This window comes from Cimex lectularius, unplaced genomic scaffold (genome assembly GCF_000648675.2).
Source record: "Cimex lectularius strain Harlan isolate CLEC.00 unplaced genomic scaffold, Clec_2.1 scaffold248, whole genome shotgun sequence".
Lineage (NCBI taxonomy): Eukaryota > Metazoa > Arthropoda > Insecta > Hemiptera > Cimicidae > Cimex > Cimex lectularius.
In genome coordinates, this window is record NW_019392778.1 from 336,231 (window position 1) to 355,802 (window position 19,572).

At 41.2% G+C, this 19,572-nt stretch overlaps 4 protein-coding genes across 6 annotated transcripts; 1 reads left to right on the plus strand and 3 right to left on the minus strand.

Moving 5' to 3' along the window:
- Positions 1-36: 36 nt before the first annotated feature.
- On the minus strand, positions 37-2,908 carry LOC106670852. 3 transcript variants are annotated; one of them, XM_014401505.2, is made up of 6 exons: positions 2,460-2,904; positions 2,207-2,391; positions 1,867-2,147; positions 1,731-1,811; positions 317-441; positions 38-250 (listed from the first exon to the last, which is right to left on the minus strand). In XM_014401505.2, the coding sequence occupies exons 1-6, from the start codon at positions 2,498-2,500 to the stop codon at positions 67-69; spliced, it is 897 nt and encodes a 298-aa protein (XP_014256991.1). In that variant the 5' UTR covers positions 2,501-2,904; the 3' UTR covers positions 38-66. The 3 variants fall into 3 exon arrangements, with proteins under 3 accessions (XP_014256992.1, XP_014256991.1, XP_014256993.1); XM_014401507.2 differs by having other exon boundaries at positions 2,465-2,903; XM_014401506.2 differs by lacking the exon at positions 1,731-1,811 and having other exon boundaries at positions 37-250; positions 2,460-2,908.
- A 57-nt stretch (positions 2,909-2,965) lies between these two features.
- Positions 2,966-9,449, minus strand: LOC106670850 (ATP-binding cassette sub-family G member 5). Its single transcript, XM_014401500.2, has 10 exons — positions 9,325-9,449; positions 6,374-6,842; positions 6,220-6,304; positions 5,974-6,161; positions 5,716-5,911; positions 5,531-5,648; positions 3,837-3,930; positions 3,630-3,768; positions 3,393-3,575; positions 2,966-3,340 (listed from the first exon to the last, which is right to left on the minus strand). Exons 1-10 carry the CDS (start codon positions 9,376-9,378, stop codon positions 3,034-3,036), a joined length of 1,833 nt encoding a protein of 610 aa, XP_014256986.1. The 5' UTR covers positions 9,379-9,449; the 3' UTR covers positions 2,966-3,033.
- A 91-nt stretch (positions 9,450-9,540) lies between these two features.
- On the plus strand, positions 9,541-19,366 carry LOC106670887. The gene is made up of 10 exons (XM_014401552.2): positions 9,541-10,847; positions 10,888-10,989; positions 11,088-11,315; positions 11,502-11,668; positions 11,725-11,895; positions 17,261-17,788; positions 17,840-17,939; positions 17,995-18,102; positions 18,153-18,308; positions 19,216-19,366. Exons 1-10 carry the CDS (start codon positions 10,776-10,778, stop codon positions 19,264-19,266), a joined length of 1,683 nt encoding a protein of 560 aa, XP_014257038.2. The 5' UTR covers positions 9,541-10,775; the 3' UTR covers positions 19,267-19,366.
- On the minus strand, positions 14,332-15,844 carry LOC106670741 (odorant receptor 46a-like). Its single transcript, XM_014401322.2, has 5 exons — positions 15,014-15,844; positions 14,862-14,961; positions 14,690-14,797; positions 14,481-14,636; positions 14,332-14,420 (listed from the first exon to the last, which is right to left on the minus strand). The coding sequence occupies exons 1-5, from the start codon at positions 15,748-15,750 to the stop codon at positions 14,370-14,372; spliced, it is 1,152 nt and encodes a 383-aa protein (XP_014256808.1). The 5' UTR covers positions 15,751-15,844; the 3' UTR covers positions 14,332-14,369.
- Positions 19,367-19,572: the final 206 nt, after the last annotated feature.

Here is a 19,572-nt window from a genome sequence, read left to right on the forward strand (position 1 = left end):
CACTTACAAAAAACCTTTTGGATTTTCCATAATTTTATTTGTTAAAAAAAAGAAAAAAAAAAGATTTCATCCTTTTTCGCTTTTGGAATGCCTCAAACGGCCTTTCCTCCTACGTGGGGCTTCCTCGGACCTCGCCTTCTTCAGCTTGCTCGACAGGTACGTGATAGCCTTCCTTTCCTCAGCTCTTTTGACCGTTTCCCTCGAGTCGGTTTCTGTGAGGCGGCATTTGGAACAGCACTTGCAACACTCGCTGCCGGAACAGATAAAAAGCGTCCTTTGATACTCGATTATAAATAAAAAAACAAAAAGAAACTACCTCTGGTCGATTTGCTTCGACCTGAACCCTTCGATGATCCTCTCTTGTTTCAGGAGCTGGATATGCAGAGCGGCGTTGTTGTAGGCGTACTTGGCCGTCCTTTCCACGAGTTCGTCCATTCTCCTCTAAAAATATAACAAAACTGCCGTTCGATCAAAAACTTAAGTCAAAAATAAAAGGAAAGAGCCTAACTACAAAAACCTTAGTCGGACGGGGGGGACCCCGGTTGATGAATGATTGAGGGAGTCCGACTCGTATTTCCCAAGCTAGCGGTTTCGGGTTCGAATCTAGTCATCATAATACGAAAAAAGTCTTTCCTTCGTCCGGGAAACCTAAGAGGTAGTTTACTTATACCTTTGTTCTAAACATGCGTTAGGCGTTCCAGATGTACCTCAGAAGCTGCCTGCATTTTGGAGGCCCACCTTATAGAGGGGTAAGAATGTAATGTAGTGGTCCGGTAGAGTTGTTTTAGGGACCGGGTTTTTTGGTTGCCCTGAGGAGAGGGCATGTGTGGAGCCGGTGGTCCAAAGTCGGTAGTCTCGGTAGTGAGCGAAGAGGATCGTGCAGCAGGGAGCCTCGTCGGCTGAGAACCTCATTTCCTGGAAGAAGGCCGCGTTAGCAGGGTAATGTGTAACCCGACTTGCAGCACCCCTGTAAATAGGCAGGGGCCCAACCACATCACACTCACTAATGGAGCATGTCACAACTAGCCTCAGAAGCAAGAGAACTCCCAACATCAGCCAGATTTTCATCTAGCTCATCTACACTAGCCATCGGACTCCAACTACTAAGGACCACTGGAAAAACCAGTCAGTAGTTACGTTAGCTTTGGCTGCCACCTACACTAGGCTCTTCGCCTGCTAGCGGTTGTAACCAATCATCGGGTAAAAACAGCCAATCTAAATAGTGAAGAAAGGAAATACTTTTACTAACATATGGTAGGTGTAGACCTGATGTGGAGTGCCACCTGACAAGGTTCACCTATGACCCAGTGAAGATCAGTAGCCAAGGCGGGAGCAGGCCTAATTAGATCCTGTGTGCTAAGGCGGAGACCTATAACCGAGACCTTCGCTAGGGGTTGCTCGTGCTCTTGTCAGTTGAACGCGGTCAGGAACAACCGACAGGGTGAGCTGGGAGAGGTGGTGCTTGACACTGAATAAGGTAGTCGCCCTAATAACAGACCCAATGGAAAAGTCGTACTCAAGAGCAGATTGGTTACCAAACAAATAGGCAGGTCAAGGGGTACTGGAGCTTGCTTTCAAAGAGGATACCAAACAACTTTGGGACTCGCAGAAATGGAAGCAAAGCACGGCCTGACAACCGAGTGGAACAGTAAGTCCTCAAACGTTAGTTAAAATGACCCAAGTATTTTTGTCTTATACCAAGGGACCATTTGAAAACTACAATGACTCACATTGTCCGATCTCGTCCTCTTTTCCGACGTGAGGAACGTAACTCTCGCCTCGGCAAGATGCCTCATGAGCTGTTCTATGACCTGAAAACCCGACCACTTTGTAAGTTGTGTTTTTGTTTTATTTTCTTTAACGTACCATTCCGTAGACGGTCTCGGCCTTCCTGAGCCGCCTCAAGAGGCAGTCCTTGTACTCGCGGAGGCGGACGAACTTATCGCAGACCCGGCACGTGATGACCCTCTGCCTGTAGAACATGGCCCTGACCCTGCGCAGCTCCCCAGCTAAGGAATCACCCTGACACTCGTCTTCTGTAAAGTCGGTCTGCAACGACTTGTCGGACCATCTTTGCTTCGAGCACATCTCCTTCACGTACTCCCACTTCTGCTCCTCGTAGAAGGCCCTTTCTTCTGCCAGTTGCCCTGAAACGCAAATTAAGATTGAACTCCGTTTACAATTGGCCAGGTCGATGTTTCTATACTCTCGAGCTCCTTGATCGCCCTGGCCTGACGTCTCGTTTCTTTAGCCAGAGTCATGTTCTCTCTGAGCAGTTCCTCCTTCTCCTCGTCCCTTTTCACTTCGGCCTCTCCATCGGACCGTTCTCTTGGCATCTTCTCCGGCGAGATGTCCTCCTTCGACAGCGACGCCCTGGGATGCTTCCTCTTCCTGGACAAAACGGGGAAAACTTAGTAGCAGTGACCCGCCTCTGTGAAGGCCCGGCGTTCTCTGACAACCTCACCGTCCTCCTTTTCGGCCCTGGTTTCACCGAATACATGACATCCGTGATAACAATAGTAAACAATATTTCCTAAACTACGATCACCGACCCTATTATTATTTTTAGTCAAAGATTGCAACGGCAAAACATATGTTTAATTTGTTTTCAGTCATGGCTCTAGAAATCTACTCCAGTTGAGTTCCTAAACTAGCAAACCTTTCCCTCCTTTATGAAAAATTGAAAGGTCGTGGTTCAGTTTTTCTCCTTAAAGAAAACCTCGAAAGAACTTGGTGATGATTGTTGAGTTTTCTCTTTTTCGAGTTCTCTACTTTCAGAAAAACTCAAATGATGATGGATGAGTTCATTCCCTTGTTCGAGTTCTCTCCTTTAAAAAAAATCAAAGGATGATGGTTGAGTTCTCTCCTTTAAGAGAATGGATTAATTATCATTTAAAGATTTCCTTTGAAAAAGATTAAATTGAATTCCTTACTGTTGTAAATGTGTGGGCAAATGAAAGACAACTGATTTAGAAGAAAATATATTTTTTATATAATAAATAATTAGGACAACGATAATGACATGGGGGTTTTCTACTCTCTGAACTTGGCTTTGACGAACCCGGGTAGTGGAAGGATATAAAGGACGAGGTTGGCGATGGAAGCGGAGACGGCGAGAGCGAGAGAAGGGCTCGGCCCAGAAAACACGTCCGACCTGGACGTCGACGAGAAGATGACGTTCTCCGCCGATCTGCAGCCCAGGGGGAAGAAGCCGGAAGCGTCCGAGGTACAGTTGGAAGGCAGATCCGCGAAGAAGATGCTCGTGAGGTGGGTCGAGGCGAAATGGGTCTGGGTCATGTACGACGTGTAGAAGAGCCACTCCGGCATACCCGCAAAAGACCTGCAAGGTTTGGTTTAGAATGAGCTCGAAACATCGGGGGGAAATTGTTTACCTCAGGATGCCGGACGCGAGGACGAGGTAGAGGAGGCAGAGGAGAGACGAGGCGATGGCGGCGTTGAAGCTTCTCCTCACGACGCTCAGGAGGGCGATCGTCTGCTGTTCCGCTGTGAAGTAGCACGTCCAAAGGAGGCCTGCGAAGGCCATCCATTCGTCCACCTTAACCATCCCTGTCGCCCTGAACAAAAACAAACAATTTCATTTTTTCCTTCCAAAGACATCAGACACTCACTGGAAGAGGATCCTGGACGAGGCGGCCACGGTAGCGAGCGAGAAAGGCAAGGAGAAGAGGTCGTAGACGATGAGGAAGAGTGGGCCCGAATATATGCCCTCCTGAGCCTCTTGGTAGTACCTCGTCCTGAACACCGAAACTACAACACACCGACACTATAAACAAACAGTCAAAAACATGACCAACAAAATAAGGCACTCAACATACAAGTATAGGATGTTGTGATCGATGAACAGATGTACGAGCCGAAGAGGCTGAAGAAGAGCACGCCCAGCTTGTTCACGGGCGGATTGTCGAAACTCTGAAAAAATCAGCGTGGATTCAGTATATACAGTTCATATAGTGTATGCTCGCCTGAGTTATATGCTATTGTCTAACACCCCTCTAAATATGGGGTTATATTCATGTTTTCTAAACCTAAACAAAAGTTATGTTTAGTATCTAAAACCTTGATATGTGGAGGTTGTATGAAAGATTTTTAGGAAATCTAAACGTAGGGTTGTATTCTCTCCACAACTTAATGCATGGAAGTTATATGAAGGGGTTTTTCCGGCTAGTCTCTTTTTCAGAACTAAAGTTAAGGTTATATGTTTGAATATCTAATGCATATGATATGAAGGTGCTTTTTGCAAGTCTAAGCTTAAAGTTATATGTTTGATTTTCTAAAACTTTGGTATAGGGAGTATATATGCAAGATGTCTAACCTAAAGACGAAGTTATATGGTCGAGTTTTGGCTTTTTGCAAGTCTAAGCGTAAAGTTATATGTTTGATTTTCTAAAACCTTGGTATAGGGAGTATATATGCAAGATGTCTAACCTAAAGACGAAGTTATATGGTCGAGTTTTGGCTTTTTGCAAGTCTAAGCGTAAAGTTATATGTTTGATTTTCTAAAACCTTAATATAGGGAGGTTGAATGGAAGATGTCTAAGCCTAAACATAAAGTTATGCGTACTGTCTAAAACCTTGATATGTGGAGGTTATATGTAAGTTACATATTAAGTTTGTAAAAACCTCGACATAGGGATGTTATAAATTTTTCAAATCTAAACGTAAGGTTATATACTTGTTCATCTAAAACCTTAGAATGGGGATGATATATGCAAGTTGTTCAAATCTAATCATAATCTTATATGTTTGTGAACCGCAAACCTAGATGTAGGGAGGTTATATGCGAATTGTCTAAACCTAAACACGAAGTTATATGTTCGAGTATCTAAAAACCTTGACATAGGGTTGTTATATGTTAATTTTTTCAAATCTACATGTAAGGTTATGAGCTTGTTCAACTAAAACCTTAGAATGGGGATGTTATATGCAAGTTGTTCAAATCTAAGCATAAAGTTATATGTTTGTGAACCCAAACCTTGATGTAGGGAGGTTGTATGGAATATGTCTGAACCTAAACATAAAGTTATGTTTGTGAACCCAAACCTTGGTATAGGGAGGTTATATGCAATGTCTAAACCTAAACACGAAGTTATATGTTCGAGTATCCAAAAATCTTGACATAGGGATGTTATATGTAATTTTTTTTCAAATCTAAACGCAAGGTTATATGCTTGTTCGTATAAAACCTTAGAATGAGGATGTTATATGCAAGTTGTGTAAACCTATACACGAAGTTATATGTTCGAGTATCCAAAAATCTTGACATAGGGATGTTATATGTAAATTTTTTCAAATGTAAGTTTGAGTAACTAAAAAACCTTGATATTGGAAGGCTTTTGCGAATCTCAACTTAAGGTTATGTGTTGAGTACCTAAAAACCTCGATATGAGGGAAGTTATATGTAATTTTTATTGCAAAACGTATGGTTATGTATTTGAGTATCTACAGCGTGAGGTTATACTAGCTTTTATTCCCAACTCAGTCAATTAACTCAACTTGATTAATAGATTACCTTAGTGTTGATGTAAAGTGAAAATACTAGGAGGCTGAATATGGGGAAGAGGGTCAGCCTCAGGACCATATGGGCTAGGCCGAATTGGGTGATGTTGAACGTCGATGCCAAAAGTCTCCTGAAAACAATTAAAAAAAAAATAATGTTATCTTTTTTTAAAGTTTTATGAGGCGTCAGATACTCACTGGTACAAAGTGGCCGAGACCTGGAAACAATTGGGCTTTGCCGGTTTGAACTCAGACTTGATGGTCGAAGGGACGTTGGTCTGACCGGTGAGGTACGAAGCTCCGACAGCTTTGAACTTGTCGACCAGCTCGACTATATGGGCGTGTGACTCCATGAAACGTTCCCTGCTTCTACGATCGACCGTCGAAAGACAGACTAGGACGGGGAAAATAATGTTTTTTTTTCTTCAAATACTGGACTTTTTTGTCGTTACTCACGGTAGTACATGAGAGGGTTTTCCGTCGCCGGACAAGGGAATCCGATCGAGTTGAAGTACTCGAGCATGAGACGGGTCGGGCCGGCGTAGAGGATGTCTCCTAAGCAGAGGAAAGCTGCACGGTCCAGGAAAGGGAAGACGTCCGACCTAGGCTTCTCCATGGTCAGTACGACCGCTCTGCCCCTACGCCTTAATATTTCCCAGACAATTGGTCACAAGATCAAATAAAGAACGTCAAAACACATACCTTGCGTAAGAAGAGAGTATAGAGACTACTAAGTAAGTCGATAGAGGGTCCAGGTCTGCTGTAGGCTCATCCAACAAAAGCAGTGCTGAAGTATTGAAAAAATAGGTATATTAGAGATGTTTTATTTATTTTTAAAAAATGAAAGTTAGGTTACTGGGGTCTTTGATGAGTTGGATGCCGATGACGAGCCTCCTCCTCTGGCTTTTGTTGAGCGATGTGACGGAATGGTGTGCCACCTGATTGAGTGCCAGGTCTGCGAGCATCTGTCTCACCCGGGTCGAACACGTGTACCTCGACACCTTTTCGCCCGAGCTGAGGTTCGCCGCGTAGTAGAGCGTCTGCTCCGTGTTGAGCGATGGTATGAGGTCTGTTCTGTTGGTGACGTAGCCGCAGCATTTCTGGAACACGCTCAGGGTGAGGGGGCTCCTCTCGAACAGGATCTGGCCCCGTGTCGCGCCTCGTGCCCTTCTTGACACGACGTCGAGTAAAGCCCTTTTACCGCTCCCTTTCGAACCGAGGACGGCGAACACCTCGCCGGATTTCACCTCGAGGGTCACGTCTTTGAGGATGAGGCCCGTCTCGACGTTTCCGAACAGCCTCTGTGTCAGGGAACTCTGCCCAACCTGCGGATATATCGGAACATGTAAGGCACAAACTACATTCTAAGAACCGTCCAATCTTATGTTCTGCCCTTAACAGATAAAGGCTGTAATAAAATTCTATCTTGGCAAAGCCACCCCTTCCAAATTTGGTTGTGTACGATCTTGGTGGAAAAAAGTCTATAAAAGAATGAGGTTATGTCCTATCTTGCCAATGTTACCCCCATCCAAATTTGGTGAGTACTATCTTAGTAAAGAACTTACATAAAAGAATGATTTTGAATTCTATCTTGGCATTGTCACTTTCCAACCAAATTTGGTCGAGGACTATCTTGGGCAGGATTAAAAAAATTGTAGTTGGGTAAAAAGAAGTTAATAGAAATTAGGTTGAGCACTATCTTGAAAAGGAATTTAGATATTTTTTTTGTATTTGAATACCATCTTGGTGGAAAAAGTCTACAGAATGAGGTTGACCTCAATGACCTTATTATCTTGGGGAGGATTTTACATAATGTTTTTGTAGTTGAGGATCTTGGAGGCAAAAGTCTACAGAATGAGGTTGAGCACCATCTTGGGCAGGACTTTACATAATACAATTAATTAAGGTTTTTAGTTGAGATAAAAAGTCAATGGCACGAGCGGGATTCGAACCCACGATCTTCGGCTAGATACGCCGCTGCTCTACGACTTGAGCTGTCGTGACCTCGATCCACTCGGACACCAACTTCCCATCTCAACCCCACCTTTTGAATTTTCCCTCCTTTTTGCCATTTTTTTTCTTTTTTTCAAATGGCAAAAGGGAGGGAAAATTCAAAAGGTGGGGTGTGGTAGAGCAGCAGCATATCTAGCCGAAGATCGTGGGTTCGAATCCCGCTCGTGCCATTGACTTTTTTATGTCAACTAAAAACCTTAATTAATTGTAATATATTAATTGGTCAAGCGGACCACGAAATTAGCGAATTTAATGAATTTGAAGTTTTACATAATGTTTTTGTAGCTGAGTAAAATCTTGGTGGGAAAAATTTCATATAAATTAAGCTGAGCACTACCTTGGGCAGGATTTTACATGGTTTTGTTTTTGTGTACTATCTTGATGGAAAAAGGGCTACAGTATGAGGTTGAGCACTATCTTGGGCAAGATTTTACATAATGTTTTTGTAGTTGAGAAAATCTTGGTGGGAAAAAGTCTGCAGAATGAGGTTGAGCACTATCTTGGGCAGGATTTTACATGGTTTTGTTTTTGAGTACTATCTTGATGGAAAAAGGGCTACAGTATGAGGTTGAGCACTCTATTTGGCAGGATTTTACATAAATGTTTTTTAGTTGAGTAAAATCTTGGTGGCAAAAAGTTCATAGAAATTAGGCTGAGCATTACCTTGGGCAGGATTTTACATGTTTTTGTAGTTCAGTACTATCTTAAGGCAAAAGTCTACAAAATGAGGTTGAGCACTGTTTTGGGTAGGATTTTACATAATGTTTTTGTAGTTGAGTAAAATCTTGGTGGGTCTACAGAAAGAGGTTGAGCATTATCTTGGGCAAGGCTTTACATAATCTTTTTGTAGTTGAGCACTATATTGTATGAGAAAGTTCATAGAAATAAGGTTGACCATTATCCTTGGCAGGAATTAAATAAATGCTTTGTAGGTGAGTACAATGTTGATAGGAAAAAGTTCATAGAAATAAGTTTAGCATATTTTGGGCAGGATCAAAACAAGTTGAGTTCTATCTTAGCATGAATCCCTCCCATAAAAACGTGGATGAGCACTATCTTGGGCAGGGAATTCTACACAACAACAAGGCCGAGTTCTATCTTGTTAAGAATCCTTGCAATCCAAAGGTAGTTGAGCACTAATCTTGATAAAAATTTCTATAAAATATGCGGTTGTAATCCAGATAAGACTACCTCTCCAAGAAAAGCGGTCGAGTTCTGTATTGTCAATAATGTTTCAGAGACAAATCTGGTTGAGTACTTTTGAATGTTTCGATTATACTTCGTCGGCAGTGGTTCCCACGGTTGAAATTATTGGTCGAGTTATGTTCCAGTTATAATTCAGTAACGGAACTGGCTGAATGTATGCGAGCTCTGTCTCTCATCCTGAGTCATGCACATGGATTAGAAAGGGTTCAGTTTGAACCTTTTCTTTTAAGAATGACAGGGTTTTACAAGATTTATGCTTTTTCTAAGGCGAATTTTTGTTTGTTTTTTAGTTTTACGGTTATAAGCTGGAAAATGGATGAATGTTGATTAGTTACGCGGTGAGACTTGAACGGTAGGTCAGCGGAGGAGGTTCGAGTCAAAACAATTGAGACAACGAAAATAAAGGAAAGATTTTGATGTTTGTCGTTTATAGTTTTGTCGAATAGGACGTTGAGGTTGGCCAGTTAGCCATGGCATTTAACTCGGTTCCGGTTAACGGGTTCAAACACGGCGGGGTTTGTCATACATTTTACCTATAATATTCGATGAAATGACTTACTTCTGATTGAAGATGTTTTGACTTCTTACCTGGCCCGAGTGTGAAATGTTCCTCAGTTCGAGGATCGTCTCAGTCGCCACCATCCTCCCTGGTCGGCGTTAGGCACGCAGCTGTCAGTGAGCTCTCGGTTCGAGGACTTTCACACAGCGTTGCCAGCTCGGGCTCGACCCTTCCTGGCCGACTTTCGGCTCCGACTGTACGGGGCAGGGGTTAGGCAATACGCACAGCTTGGCAAACGGAAAAAAACGGTCAAGAAGAGAATCCAAGAAAAGACTTGGTAAAACCATCTATTGTAACGGAAATCATGTTGATTTTTAACATGCCCATGATTATTTATATGTCCATAGACCCAGTGTCACGAGAAAACTCACATTTTGGTCTAACGCGTCATCTGCTTTTCTTAGGTGACTACACTCAAAAGTTTCTTCACTAAATTAACATCCCAGAAAGATCGAGTTGTATTTAGGGTGTGCCATGCTGCATAGACATTAACGAGAAAACGCTAATGGGTCCGTGTAAGTCTCGAGCTTTTCCCTTCTGTGACAGCGTTACCGTGCTCGTACGTGTATGACGGATAGCTGCTGCGTTACTGTATCCTATGGAAGAGAAGCCAAAAAAGCCTTTGTAAAACCATCAATTGTAACGAAAATCGTGTTGATTTTTAACATTTACATTACTTTTTATATTTCATAGACCCAGGGTGAGAGAAAACTCACATTTTGGGCTAACGCGTCATCTGCTTTTCTTAGGTGACTACACTCAAAAGTTTCTTCACTAAATTAACTTCCCAGAAAGATCGAGTTGTATTTAGGGTGTGCCATGCTGCATAGACATTAACGAGAAAACGCTAATGGGTCCGTGTAGTCTCGAGCTTTTCCCTTCTATGACAGCGTAACCGTGCTCGTATGTGTATGACGGATATCTGCGGTATATACTGTGTCCTATGGAAGATGATGGATCATAAAATACCTCCTTAAGCTAGCCAAGAGATTGGGCTCTATCTAGGCAGAAAAATGCCGTAAAAAATGAGTTGAGTTCTATATTTGGAAAATACTACCCTATCCAAATGTGGTTGAGTACCATTTTGCTAAGGAGCATAAAAGAATGAGGCTGAGTTCCATTTAAGCAGGAACCCCTCCCATAAAAATGTGATTGAGCACTATTTATCTAGAAATGATTATTTTAATTCGTTAATTCTTGAACTTTTAAAGTAGAATTTATTATAATGTTCCTGAAAAAGTAAAGTTGGCTTACTATGCCGTTTGTTATTAAGTTTTAATAAAAGAGGGGGGGAACTTGTAACCTTTATAGATTTTCCTCTCCCCCGGTCCACATGTGGATTTCTTCCATATGTTCTTCCGCTGTTGCACAGTTGGTAGAGTTTTTCCTATAAAAAAAGGGAACGGTTTTTGTGTGGAAATTTTCCCTGGGAAAAGAAAAACAACGGTGAAGCGGAGACGCCCGCCCGCGAGCTTCATCCATGAGGAGGAGCGAAAGGCTGATCCTCAAATGGGACGAGGAAGCTGATAAAAAGCCCAAGGCCAAAAAACCCGTGAGTCAAAAATGAATTTTAAAAAAGGTTTTGTATAAAGAATTTAAAAATTTTAAACGAGGAAAAAAATCAGGCGAGCGAAGAGAATGGTAAAAAAGTGAAGACACCCCAGAGGGACAGGGCGAAAAGATCTGTTATCAAAGTGAGACATATGATTTTTTTCTTCTTCTATTGTTTTTTGTTTTGCTTGTGTCAATTTTTCCCCTGTGTCTTTTTGACCCCGCGACAAAACGTTCCAAGGTGAAAATCAAAGAGACGTCGAGAAGCGGGGTCGAGAAAGTCACTAGGTCCGGCAGGAACTTCTCGCCCTACGAGATCTACCCTACGGTCTTCCAGAGGCGGAAGGAGAGGAAGGCGATGTTCAAGAAACCCCCCGAGGGGGAAAGCGGGACGGAACGGGCCCAGGAGGAGCCTCCGATCAAGGAGGAACCCTCAGAAACGGAAAAGGAAGATTCAGATTCGTCTTTCGTGAGTTTCGAATAAAGTGTATTCACTTTGTTCTCTTTTTTCTCTTCTTTTCTGTACTTTTAATTATTTTTCTTAGATAATATACGTTTTTTAAATTTTTAAACACTATCATCTTTAAGGGGTTCTCTATGCGCTTGGGTATAATGCTATATGTATTTTTTTTAACCTTGGTTTTTTTTTTTCAAGGAGTTCCCGGACCCTCTTCTTTACCCAGAACACTGGCCCAGGATCAGCCAGGACCTACCGGGCTGTGAGGACATCCGCGATTGGCAGGACGACTCCACACTCGTGGAAGTGGAACACCCGGGCAACCTGAGGACTATGCTGGCCGACACGGACAAATACGCCTTCAGGTGATTTCACCTCCCGCCCCTTTGACTAGTTTATATTTTAAAAAGGCAGTTTTAAGGTCTTGCTTCAACAACATTGCCAAGCAGATAGCGAACTTCGATAGGTACAGGGGGGCCGAGACGTCTCCGGGTGACCCGGGCAAGTACGACGTTCTCGAGGCGCAGAGGTCCGAGGCGAAAAAGTTCTACAGGAAGAAAATCACCGATTCAAAACTCATGGAATGGCACAGGTAAAAAGCTAAAAAAAAACCAAACAGATTTTTTAGTACAGACAACGGTTCCAAAGGTACAACCTGATAGCTTCTAAAAAGTACTCACCGGTCAAGGAAGAGATACCACCAAGGCAGGTGATCAGGGTCAGGTCATCGTACTGCCACGCCGCTGAGATTATCTGGAGGATGAACAGAAATTTCAAACTGCCCACTGTCGACGACCTGTTCCCCAAGGCGCCCCTCAGGATCAGAAAGGTCCAGTTGAAACAGATTAAAAAAAAATAAATACCTTTTTAATCAATACGTTCAATTATGTGATCAAATCGGTCGTAATTACTTATAATTGTGCTTATGAATCATTCAACGACAAGACGAATTGGGACAATTTGACCGGTGTTAATTTTCCCGACATTTTCCCACCATTCAATTATGCATTACGATTGATCATGATTCGTTTAGTCGGCCGATTACATGTCAAAGAAAGGTCGACAATTTACTTCTAGGCCAACGTATATTTGCCAGGATGCTTCACTCGAAAAAGGTCCATAATACACATTGGATTAGAGTTTCCATAAAATTCCATGCATATAAAACATATATTTAGTCATATAAATCGAACAGTAATGTTTTTCCAGCGAAACATTATATCGGTTTATTCACCTAAGAAAAGTTGATGGTTCTTCCACTCGTTTGGATATCAGCTCTCTAATAACCTGGGACATAAAAGTCGTATATTTGTGTCGCATCATAAACCAGCGAAGATGCATAGTTCCACTTTAATATTTCATTAACAAAACGATCTCATGGTGTTCTCACCCAACAAAAATCGATGACATGTCTAACACTTGCATATGATTTTCCATAAAATTCCATGCATATAAAGCATATATTTAGTCATATAAACCGAAAAATATTGTTTTATAAGCGAAACAGTTTCTCGATTTATTCACATAAGAAAAGTTGATGGTACTTCCGCTCAGAAAATTGCAAAATTGCATAACAGCTCGCATGTAATCTGAGGCATATACGTACAAGATTTATATGCCATCATATATTAACCAGGGTGTTTGAATCTACTTTAATAATTTATTATCAAAACAATCTCTTGCTGTATACTCCTAAGAAAAAGCGATTGCATGACTAACACTTGCATATAAGTTTCCATAAAATTCCATGCATATAAAGCATATATTTAGTCATATAAATGGAACAATAATGTTTTATAAGCGAAACAATTTCTCGGTTTATTCACCTAAGAAAAGTAGATGGTACTTCCACTCCTTAGATATCAGATCCCGTGTAATCTGAGGCATATACGTATATAACATATATGCTATCATATAGTAACTAGGATGTTTGATTCTACTTTAATAATTTATTAACAAAACAACCTCTTGGTATATGCTCCCAAGAAAAATCGGTAGCATGAGTAACACTTGCATATAAGTTTCCATAAAATTCCATGCGTTTAAAGCATAGATTTAGTCATATAAATGGAACAATATTGTTTTACAAGCGAAACAGTTTCTCGTTTATTCACCTAAGAAAAGTTGATGGTACTTCCACTCCTTAGATATCAGATCCCGTGTAATCTGAGGCATATACGTACATGACATATATGCTATCATATATTAACTAGGATGTTTGATTCTACTTTAATAATTTATTATCAAAACAACCTCTTGGTGTATTCACCCAAGAAAAATCAATAGCATGACTAACTCTTGCATATAAATTTCCATAAAATTCCATGCATATATAAATATTTAGTCAGATAAATCAAACAGTAATGTTTTACAAGTGACACAATTTCTCGGTTTATTCATCTAAGAATAGGTTTATTCCATCCTTTGGATATTAGCCGTGAATAATGTGAGACATAAAAGTCGTATATTTGTGTGGTATCATAAACCAGCGAAGATGCTAAATTCTACTTTAATATTTTATTAACAAGACAACTACCTGTTGTATTCACCTAAGAAAAGTACATACTACGGTCAACCTCTTGAATATCAACTCCCAGATAGTCTGAGGCATGTAAGTCATATGCTTATATGGCGTCATACAATCCTAAATTTTTTTGATTGTACTATTTAAAGTAAAACAAGCTCTTGTTGTGTAATCTGAGGAATATATGAACGTGATTTATATACCATCATGTCACGTTTGATTCTGCTATAATATTTTATTAACAAAACCGCTATTCGCTTAAGAAACCTAGTTACGATTGTCATCCCATTTGGATATCAGTTTCCTTATGCCTAGGCTAATATTTATATGGGATTATATATAATCCAAACTGTCTGATAGAACTGTAATATTTTATTAGTAAATTATCGGTTGATGTGTTTACCTAAGAAAACTCGATGGTCATCCCTTTGAATATAACGTTAGAAGGTATTAGACAACATAAGAAATGAAACAGTTTTGAAGAAGTGTTTTATTATATGACTTGTGTGCGCTGTGCCTAGTTTTTAAATTAGTGTACAGCTTCAATTCATCGATTTGAGTACCATGAAGTAGGAATAGCTCGCGTTGACCACCTGAAGACAAATTTCTTTTTTATACAGGGTACCGCTTAGAAAAAAAAAATGTCACCTTACATCCATGAGAGTGACGAAATTAAGGGGGCTCCAGCCCTTGTAGGTGATGACCAAAGGTTTGACGGCCTGGCACATCATAATGCGAATCGCCTTACGTTCCTTCTGGGGCATGTTGTACCACGGGGTGTCGTATAGGCTTTGGAAAAATCTCACACCCTAGAGAAAAAGGATATAAGGTGGTGGTATTTAAAAAAAAGTTAAAGGTCTACCTCGTCTTCAAGCCTGTCGCCGACGTAGTTGGCAGTCGCGATGACCAAGAATGTCAGGCCGACGGAAAGACCGTTGACTATGACGAGAAAGAGGTCGGTTTCGTATTTCTGTTTTGTAACTTTTGTATTATTTTGTCTGTTTTGTTGAGTTTCGATTTATTTTTTTGCTTACCACTAAGACTGTATAGGCGAAGATGGTGATGGCTAGGGATCCGACTGTGTTCTGCGATGCCATCGGACCTCCTAGTAGTTCGATCATATCATCTGTCAACCTGAATGTATTTTTATTGTTTTGTTTTTCCTCGTGGTTTGGAGTGGACTTACCTGAGAACTTCGTTGTGCTCTTCGATGATTTCGCGAAGTTCGGCCGGGTCCGCACCTTTCTCCCCCCAAGACTTGACCCTCTCGCTTATTATCTCGACCTCGATGCAGGTGTATATGACAACCAAGTAGGTGAGGGAATCGAATCCGAATACGATCATGGCAAGGTCCATGCACCAGAGTGTCGTGAAGACGTTGGAACAGTAGTAGTAGAAAGTTCTCTTCGGCTCTTTGTCCATGAAACCCTGGTTCGGGATGGGCGTCATGAAAGGCTTATCCGAGCCTGTGAACAAGAAAAGGTAGGCGTCGTAAAAGTATGGCATGATCTCATAGAAGAAGACGAAAAGGAAGGTGAAAAGTGCGTAGACGGCTACGACGATCCATATGGGCCTCGACTTAGTTTTGAAACGTTTGATGTGCTCTTCTGAATCCCTTCTCGCCACGATGGCCCTGAGCCTCGTGTATACCTTCTTAGCGAGGTCCCACTCGAAGAAGAACGAGTACGCCATCGGGTCGATGAGGGTCGCACCAACGGCGAAAAGGGCGTATTTCGACAGGCTATCCATGAAACCCGAGAGGAACATTGAAGTGAGTGGTAGTGGGGAAAGGACCATGAGGTACGTGACGCGGAATTTCTGGAGGAAAATCTTGAGACGAGGGTATGTCGAGAATTCCTGCCACTGTCCCGCCCAGACCATGATTTTTCTTATCATGTCGAAATCCTTCATGTTCTCGTTCATCTCGTACCGCCTGCCAATATCACAATAGTCCAAATAAAATAGAAAAGTCCTTAAAAATTAATCAGCTCGAACAATTAATCCAATATCACCTACAATTTTCTGATCGATAGTCATATTTTATAAACGCACATCAATTAATTTAAATTATTAAACCGATACAATAGGGGGAAATATATATATACAATACATTACATATTCTACGACATGGTTATCACGGGGTTTTCTTGGGTGAAAACAACAAGAGCTTGTTTTACTAGTAAAATAGTACAATTCTATAAAAAATTTTAGGATTGTATGACACCATATAAGCATATGACTTACATGCCTTAGATTATCTGGGAGTTGATATTCAAGAGGTTGACCGTAGTATGTACTTTTCTTAGGTGAATACAACAGGTAGTTGTTTTGCTAATAAAATATTAAAGTAGAATTTAGCATCTTTGCTGGTTTATGATACCACACAAATATACGACTTTTATGTCTCACATTATTTGAGGGCTAATATCCAAAGGATAGAATTCAACTATTCTTAGATGAATAAACCGAGAAATTGTGTCACTTGTAAGACATTATTGTTTGATTTATCTGACTAAATATTTTTATATGCATGGAATTTTATGGAAATTTATATGCAAGAGTTAGGCATGCTATTGATTTTTCTTGGGTGAATACACCAAGAGGTTGTTTTGATGATAAATTATTAAAGTAGATTCCTCAGATTACACGGGATCTGATATCTAAGGAGTGGAAGTACCATCGACTTTTGTTAGGTGAATAAACCGAGAAATTGTTTCGCTTATAAAACAATATTTTTCGGTTTATATGACTAAATATATGCTTTACATCCATGGAATTTTATGGAAACTTATATGCAAGTGTTAGTCATGCAATCGATTTTTCTTAGGAGCATACAGCAAGAGATTGTTTTGATAATAAATTATTAAAGTAGATTCAAACATCCTGGTTAATATATGATGGCATATAAGTCTAGTATATGCCTCAGATCACACGGGTGTATGCAAGGCATCGATTTGTCTTCTTCTTCAACACAGCTAGCGGTTCTTTTTGCTAATGTAAAACGACAAAAGTATCAACAATTTGTGACGTATTACTTAACTTTTGCACTTAAATTCGTCCATTATTTCTCACGATCTAGAAGAAAAAGTTTATTAAAAATTCTCTTAGTTTTCTTTGTTTTCCCTAATTGGGCTTAATTGCGCCTCGGCGGTTGGTCATCGATTAAGCAGTTGAAGGTAAGTTTAGATGTAATTGACGTTCATTAAGCCCCGAGGAGCCGAGGAGAGATGAACGAAAATTTAAAAAAATTGGAGGTCATCAGGTTCATAATGAAACTGAGCGGCCAGTGGCAAGAGTTCGACTCTTTCTCAACGGTCAAGGTGTTCCTGCAGAGATTCAGGCTCTGGTACATGATCGCCGTCACGCCTTTAACTTTCATATCCCTTTTCTTGTCCGGTTTCAAAGAGAGCCTGTCGAAATATTCACTTTTTAGCGTTTCGGCAGCTTTCATCGGGCCGATGGCGTACGCTCAGTTGGACTGGGGCAAGTCCAAGTCTGTATACGACAAACTGAAAGAAATGCTGGCGAGGAGGGACCGCCAGGAGGAGATCGACTTCATCAAAGAGAGGACTAGGTTGATCTGGTTCTGCGTCAAGATTTTCGGCACGTGTTCGACCTGCTTCATAACGACATTCGACATCCTGCCTTACTTCTACGACTTCTATCTGTACACGGCCGGGGTCGAGAAGCCTTTCATGGTGCCCTTGCCTAACACGGGCTATCTTGGGGAAAATCCCAAGAGGAGCTTTTATTATTATTTCGTCAACGTCGTCACGTCTCTCTGGTGCGCCAAGATCTCCGTGGTAGCTTTTGGTTACGAGTCCTTGGGCTACTTGTCCATCTCTTACGCCTGCGCCGAGCTCGAGATAATAAGCATGAGGATCAAAAAATGGGGAGAACTCAGAAAAGAGAGCGGCATCGAGCTGAGAGACATCATCGATGAACACCGTCAGATTTTAAGGTAGGAAGAAGAATACACAAGCAAAAACGAACAAAAACCAAGTATTTGCAGGTTGGCTCATGAACTCAAAGAACTCTTCGGTATGGCTATGGCGTCGCAGAACGTCGTGGGCGCGCTTTCCCTCACCCTGTACGCGTACACAATCATGGTGGTAAGCCCCAACAAAACATATCCCAAACAAAAAACTAAAACCACTTTCCAAAAAGGAACTGGGCGAGGATGTCCTTCAGGTCGTGGTGAACGCCTTCTGCCTCGTGATCGTGACAGCGCTCATTTCCGCGGCTAACTTCATGGGTCAGAACCTCCAGGACAAGGTAGGCCGACCGAACCGATCGCAAAACAGCCAGTAACGTTTATTTTCCAGAGCATGGAGCTGTTTAAAAGCTTATGTGACGTGCCATGGGAAGAGATGGAGCCGGCGGTCCGGAAGGATCTCAACATGATGATACGGCAGGCGAAGAGGCCGATGGTCGTCGACTACCGGGGCAGGAGTCCACTCAACCTCGTCACACTCATGGGGGTAAATTCGATTTACCAAAAATCTTGTTCTCCTACTCCATCAACAACCGAGCTTCACCTAATCCATATCCAACTAAACTTTTCCTTGTCCGTGAATAGCCGAACATCATCTTCTCCATATCCAACCAAACTTTTCCTTGTCCATGAATAGCCGATCATCACCTTCTCCAAATCCAACCAAACTTTTCCTTGTCCATGAATAGCCGATCATCACCTTCTCCATATCCAACCAAACTTTTCCTTGTCCATGAATAGCCGAACATCACCTTCTCCATATCCAACCAAACTTTTCCTTGTCCATGAATAGCCGATCATCACCTTCTCCATATCCAACCAAACTTTTCCTTGTACATGAATAGCCGATCATCACCTTCTCCATATCCAACCAAACTTTTCCTTGTCCATGAATAGCCGATCATCACCTTCTCCATATCCAAATAAACTTTTTCTTCCCCAGGAAGAATGCATCTTCTTCTCTTTCTCCATCGACAATCAAACTTCTTTTTACCTTTGAACCAACAATCCTCTCTTTTCTTTCTCCATGAACAGTTGAACAACACCTCCGTGGCTAATCAAAATGTTCTTACGTGACCAACGCATCTTCACTCTTTCATTCATCACCTTTCAAGGTTCTCTTTCTCCATGAACAACGCACCTTCCTCTCGATCACCAGGAACCCTGAACATCACCTTTTCCATACCTTTTTTCTCCATCATTCTTCTCCCGGAAAAGTCGGGGTTCATGTCTACTATGAACAGTCGAACTTCTTTAATCTTTTATTCTATAAGCGACAAACTTCTCCTTTTGCCAACAGGAAAAATTCCTTTAATCCTTCTAGAAAATTTTGAGTAAATAAAATTTTATTTCTATTTCATTGAAAATCTTTTAATAATTTTTTGTTTGTTTAGATATTCAACGCAAGCTATTCGTACTTCATGATGCTTAAATCAATGTATTGAAGGTGACGAAAAAAATAGGGCAAAAGGTTTTTATTAAGGAAAATATGTAGTTCTAGATTGGCACACTTATAAGTGTAATAGCAATTATATATTGATTTGATGGGCTTATGAATAGAAAAATAAACTTGATTTTTTTAAATCTGAAAAGTGACTATGCCCGTTCCAACGCTCAAACTTTTAAACTGTGGAAAACACACCGCTGAAGAGACGTGTTGAAAGCCCGAAACAGCGAGGAACGCCGGACCGTGAAAAGACAAAAACAAAACAGCACCAGATCAAGCTGTTTATCGTTTATTTGACGCCATA

Excerpts from the sequence above, each read along its gene's own strand:
- LOC106670852 (XM_014401505.2), bottom strand. The coding sequence starts at position 2,500 with ATGTATTCGGTGAAACCAGGGCCGAAAAGGAGGACGGTGAG. Across the intron at positions 2,392-2,459 it reads CCGAAAAGGAGGACGGTGAG|GAAGAGGAAGCATCCCAGGG; the intron begins GTTGTCAGAGAA and ends CGTTTTGTCCAG. Across the intron at positions 251-316 it reads TCGAAGCAAATCGACCAGAG|CGAGTGTTGCAAGTGCTGTT; the intron begins GTAGTTTCTTTT and ends CTGTTCCGGCAG.
- LOC106670850 (XM_014401500.2), bottom strand. The coding sequence starts at position 9,378 with ATGGTGGCGACTGAGACGATCCTCGAACTGAGGAACATTTCACACTCG. Across the intron at positions 6,162-6,219 it reads ATACTCTCTTCTTACGCAAG|GCGTAGGGGCAGAGCGGTCG; the intron begins GTATGTGTTTTG and ends GGAAATATTAAG. Across the intron at positions 3,931-5,530 it reads CACTTTACATCAACACTAAG|AGTTTCGACAATCCGCCCGT; the intron begins GTAATCTATTAA and ends TGATTTTTTCAG.
- LOC106670887 (XM_014401552.2), top strand. The coding sequence starts at position 10,776 with ATGAGGAGGAGCGAAAGGCTGATCCTCAAATGGGACGAGGAAGCTGAT. Across the intron at positions 10,848-10,887 it reads AGCCCAAGGCCAAAAAACCC|AATTTAAAAATTTTAAACGA; the intron begins GTGAGTCAAAAA and ends TTTTGTATAAAG. Across the intron at positions 11,669-11,724 it reads ACGGACAAATACGCCTTCAG|GTCTTGCTTCAACAACATTG; the intron begins GTGATTTCACCT and ends GGCAGTTTTAAG.
- LOC106670741 (XM_014401322.2), bottom strand. The coding sequence starts at position 15,750 with ATGAACGAGAACATGAAGGATTTCGACATGATAAGAAAAATCATGGTC. Across the intron at positions 14,962-15,013 it reads GAGCACAACGAAGTTCTCAG|GTTGACAGATGATATGATCG; the intron begins GTAAGTCCACTC and ends AAATACATTCAG. Across the intron at positions 14,421-14,480 it reads ATTTCGTCACTCTCATGGAT|GTGGTCAACGCGAGCTATTC; the intron begins GTAAGGTGACAT and ends ATTTGTCTTCAG.